This window comes from Triticum aestivum, chromosome 3A (genome assembly GCF_018294505.1).
Source record: "Triticum aestivum cultivar Chinese Spring chromosome 3A, IWGSC CS RefSeq v2.1, whole genome shotgun sequence".
Taxonomy (NCBI): Eukaryota; Viridiplantae; Streptophyta; class Magnoliopsida; order Poales; family Poaceae; genus Triticum; species Triticum aestivum.
This window is the reverse complement of record NC_057800.1, coordinates 12,010,006-12,014,924: the sequence shown is the minus strand read 5'-3', so window position 1 is coordinate 12,014,924 and position 4,919 is coordinate 12,010,006. Positions and strand designations below refer to the sequence as shown.

Below are 4,919 nucleotides of genomic sequence, written 5' to 3'. Positions count from 1 at the left end.
AACATACAACCACAAAAAGATCCTCACCCCAACCATTTCCTACAAAATTGTAGAGCCATCTCTCTGTCATCATCAGCAACTTGCTTAACATTGCATCCCAGATCATTTTGTTTATTTGCAGAATCCCACATCATTATTGACATGAAACATGCCTGGATACTCATGTCGCCGGGCAGTTGATCATCAACCACACCAAGCCGGCCTGCATCCTCCCCAGAAATCAGAAATCAGCCTGTCTCCCATATGCAACTACCGTACGTACGTAGCTCCGTCCAACAGGTATAACGGCTTTGACTTTGATCGGATCTGCTGCCCAAAAAATAAAATAAAATATAGGTAGTAGCTTTTTCTGATCACATGCATGACAGATTCCGTTAAGAATCTTTTACAACTTCTCCTAACGATATATGTATACCTTGTCACATGCCATCTCCCCTCCCTGTCCCCAATCTCCACCACCACTTGCACAACAAAACTAACATTAAATCTTACTACTACAAGACTGTGATTTTTTAGGCCGCAAATTCCAGGTCATGTCACCATTTTTTTTTTGGCATTGGTCTTAAGCAATCTATACATGGGCATATGGTGGGTGTGATGATTTCTTTTTCCCATTCAGAAAAGGTACTCGATCTATATATCTGCAACATGCAACCTTGCTGCATGCCACAGACACACACACACAGCTAGGCACACCTCGTCGTATCCCGATAATTAACCTGGCCCCGTTGACCTGTCTGTCTGGTGATTATTTCTTGGTCCTCCATGGAGGAACACTCACACATGCAAGAGGAAGAAACCCATACCATGCCACCACCTCCTCCTTCCCTCTTTGCTGTCAATCTCACTCATTCATCAGACCACTCATGAACCATCATGTCCACACCATCTCAAGTTGATCCCAAGTTGAAAAACTCTCACCGCACAACACGCATGAATCATGATGATCTCTTGCCTTGCCGTCCATGTCACTAGGATCAGACTGCTCATGAATCATCATGATCGTCTCAAGGGAATCATGGATGGATCACAAGACGATCAAGAGGATAAACTAAAACAGATCACTCCGAGAAGGATGCAGGAAGCATCGCATTGAAGTGGACAGGGATAGAACAGGGGTGCAGGGGGAGCCCTCCTGTTCACTGATTGCGGGCTTGAAAACCCAGCAGCCTGACCTGTCACGTACCCACTGCCCATCTACGAAACCATTTCATCAAGTGGCAACGGCATGCATCCAAAACCCCTCCATGCCCACCAAGAACATGGAGTCAAAACCGCGCTCATGGTCGATCGTACAGTGCGTCGCCGGCACGCCGACAGCGGGAAAAAGAGAGATCGATTGAAGGGGATGTGGCATGAGCATGACTGATGAACATTCAGAATGCAAAACTGAACCAGTTAACTAGGGTGGTCTGGATCTGAACTTGTGACGTCGCTGCTGTTGCATCTCAGTGCTAATTAGCTGTTGGCATTTTTATAATCTCCTGTAGGCCACAGCACATCTCAGTCAGTACTCTCTATTGAAAATGGTCCTAGAGAATCAAAGTAGAGTATCAGCTGGTGAAGGAATAAAAGGCAAACAGTATGTATATATGTACCATGTCTGTGTGGATGCTGAGTGATGAACGGGTGTACTAATTAACTAGACTGAATTAGAATGTCTGTACATAACTACATATGGCAATGACTGAATTAGAATGTATGTACACATCATGTACTAATTAGCAAATAGTAGTATCTATTTATACGTCTGTGAGGATTCTGATTCAGAATGTAGACCGGATTTACAAGGATGTTCGTGCCATAAATGTGCACCCTGCCTGCCTACATGGACAGGTGTACCATTTAACTGTTGGTATTTATTTATGGTCTCCTGTAGATCACAGCGCATTTCTGTTAAAACGTCCCAGAGAATCAACACATCACGTATCCGGTCAAGGAATAAAAGGCAAATAGTATATGTGCATGTCTGTGTGGATGCTGGGCGATAGAACATGGCACCAATGCATTGCATCCCCTAAACATTTCTGCTGCTGAGAATCAAATTAAGGCGATGCATCATGGGCTGCCCGCCGCAATTAGTTGAGGTGTTGATCGATCGCTGCTGGTAATCCGGCGTGCACGTGACGGGTAATGAATGGGGTAAAGCGATTGCATCGCAATTATGCGAGGCATTAGGCCATGGATCAATTCAGTTACCAGGACCATGTATGTCTGTCCTGTGTCCGTCTACTGCTCAAGGACAGGACAACCACACCGGGATAGGCAGGAGAGGCCACCGGAGGATGATGCGCCAGTGGCAGCAACAATGGCGGCCACTATATATACCCCTGCACCCTCCAATTCCTCTCAACACAACCACAAGCAGTTAGTAATCTGTATTATTTCTCTGTACGTAGATCGCTGACAAATTGTAGAGAGGGAGAGATGGGGAGGGATCTGCAGGCCGGTTTGGGTGCAGGCGCGGCGGCGGCGCACCGGGAGAAGGTGAAGCTGTTCATGGGGGTGCTGGCGCTGCAGTTCCTGCTCGCCGGCTTCCACATCGTCAGCCGGGCGGCGCTCAACATGGGCATCAGCAAGCTCGTCTTCATCGTCTACCGCAACGTCATCTCCCTCGCCCTCCTCGCCCCCTTCGCCTACTTCCTCGAGAAGTACGTCCGCGCCTCCACCATTCTTCTTCTCCGCTTCTTCTTCCAGCAATGGTGGTGGACGGTTTTCTGAATCCTGGTAGTGTCTCTGTTTTTCTTCTTCTTCTTCTTCAGGAAGGACAGGCCGCCGCTCACCTTCTCGCTGCTGGCCGAGTTCTTCGTGCTGGCGCTCATCGGGATCACGGCGAACCAGGGGTTCTACCTGCTGGGGCTGTACCACCTGTCGCCGACGTACGCGTCGGCGATCCAGAACATGGTGCCCGCCATCACCTTCGTGCTGGCCGCGGTCCTCCGGCTGGAGCAGGTGGACCTGGGCCGGCGGCACGGGGTGGCCAAGGTGGTGGGCACGGTGGTGAGCATCGGGGGCGCCACGGTGATCACGCTCTACAAGGGCCTGCCGCTCTTCAGCCACAACCTGCACGTGCAGGCCGTCCTCTCCTGGACCTCCGGCAGCCCCATCTTCAACTGGACGCTCGGCTGCGTCTTCATCCTCGGCCACTGCCTCTCCTGGTCGGGATGGATGGTGCTCCAGGTGCCGGTCCTCAAGCGGTACCCGGCGCGCCTCTCGGTGATCTCCCTCACCTGCGTCTTCGGGCTACTCCAGTTCCTCGTCATCGCCGCCTTCACGGAGGAGGACCTGAGCCGGTGGAAGGTGCGGTCCGGCGGGGAGCTCTTCACCATCCTCTACGCGGGGCTGGTGGCCTCCGGCGTGGCGTTCGCGCTGCAGATCTGGTGCATCGACCGCGGGGGCCCGCTCTTCACCGCCGTCTTCCAGCCCGTGCAGACCGTCGCGGTCGCCGTCATGGCCGCCATCATCCTCGGCGACCAGCTCTACACCGGAGGGTAAGCACGGAGATACAATCCACATACACGAGCATTTTGACAGCACCATTGCACTTGTCTGACTGACATGATCCATGGCTGCTTGTGCGCAGGATCATCGGCGCGGTGCTGATCGTCATCGGGCTCTACTTCGTGCTGTGGGGCAAGAGCGAGGAGAAGAAGACGAGGAGCCAGGACCCGGAGATGGCGAGGCACCTGCTCGGGGAAGACGGCGGCGCGGCTGACAAAGATCAGCAAGTGCTGGCGTGACAGCTGCTGCTTGATATTCCTTGGAGATGTGTGTACTGATGTGGGTGTTTGTACCTACGTTTTTAACTAGTGTTTCAAGCGTGCGTTACGACCAAGAAGAAGAAGACTCGTACTAGTTGACGATGTGAACTGCCAAACACACTCAGTCATATTTGGTACCTACTGTGTATAGCCCCTGTCTTCGAGTTGTGTGTGTGTGTCTATAAATACACTATGCTCCCTAATTTTGAAGCTCTCCCATTCTATTGGGGTGTTCAATTTAGAATTTAGAATTTGGTTTATGGTTTTTGTGGGGTCAACTATTTTGATGAAGTTATTTTGAATTTGGTTCATAGTTTTTATTCGGTTTTGTGTGTGGGTGGGGAGGGGGGAGTGATATCTGACCGTTGGCACTATTTTTAATTGTTTGGATTGCTTACCACATGTGTCATGTGCTGTCTCACTGTTGGCACTTAGTCTTCCTATGAAGTATCCATTGGATGATGGATGATGACCTCTTGGGTTGTAACCCTGATGGGCTTGGGCCTTTGACTAGGACATATGTATCAGGCCCTACTCCGTAGCTATTCCCCCGTAAAGTTTTATACTGGTGAATGCAGAAGAAAGACGTTGATGTTTCCTTCAAGGACTTGCGTGTTATTGCCATAAAGAAGTTCTTGCAAGGATTGGTTTCATCTAATACGTGACTTTGGCGTTTCCGGAAAAGGGACGCGGGCTGAGAATTTTGACTTTTGAGGACCTTGTTTGATCATGTAGTCACAGTCCTAACTCCTAAGTCGTGTCAAAAGTTTCCCTATTAATGGGACGGAAATGCATAGGGGAGTGCGAGTGCGGCTCGTTTTGTCTCGTGATTTGCGCAGTAAGTCAATCCCGAACTAGAGCACAGTAAAAATAAAAAACCTCAAAAAAGTTATCAGTTTCAACAACGAAACTTACAATTTTTTCCTTTAAAACTGTCAAGTTTCAACCAGTTTCAGATATATAATTTCAAACATATTTTTTCTGTAGATCATAGGCACAAAATAATTGATTTTATCAGTCACTCGTACTAAGTTTCAACATTGAAACTTCACATATTTTTTTAAAGTTGTCAAAATATATACAAAATGGATCTTGTTTGAAAGAGCTGATCATGAGAAACATGAATATGAAAACAAAACTTAATTTAGAATTTTCATT

The 4,919-nt window shown here is 48.8% G+C and overlaps 1 protein-coding gene across 1 annotated transcript; it reads left to right on the top strand.

Annotated features, from left to right (window-relative positions):
- Positions 1 to 2,291: 2,291 nt before the first annotated feature.
- On the top strand, positions 2,292 to 3,971 carry LOC123059822 (WAT1-related protein At3g18200). The gene is made up of 3 exons (XM_044482336.1): positions 2,292 to 2,651; positions 2,763 to 3,491; positions 3,584 to 3,971. Exons 1-3 carry the CDS (start codon positions 2,428 to 2,430, stop codon positions 3,738 to 3,740), a joined length of 1,110 nt encoding a protein of 369 aa, XP_044338271.1. The 5' UTR covers positions 2,292 to 2,427; the 3' UTR covers positions 3,741 to 3,971.
- The last annotated feature ends 948 nt before the right edge of the window (positions 3,972 to 4,919 follow it).

What these genes read in the sequence shown, in the direction of transcription:
- LOC123059822 (XM_044482336.1), top strand. Translation starts at nt 2,428, where the DNA reads ATGGGGAGGGATCTGCAGGCCGGTTTGGGTGCAGGCGCGGCGGCGGCG. An exon ending in TTCGCCTACTTCCTCGAGAA is followed by an intron (nt 2,652 to 2,762) that starts GTACGTCCGCGC and finishes CTTCTTCTTCAG; the next exon opens with GAAGGACAGGCCGCCGCTCA. An exon ending in GACCAGCTCTACACCGGAGG is followed by an intron (nt 3,492 to 3,583) that starts GTAAGCACGGAG and finishes GCTTGTGCGCAG; the next exon opens with GATCATCGGCGCGGTGCTGA.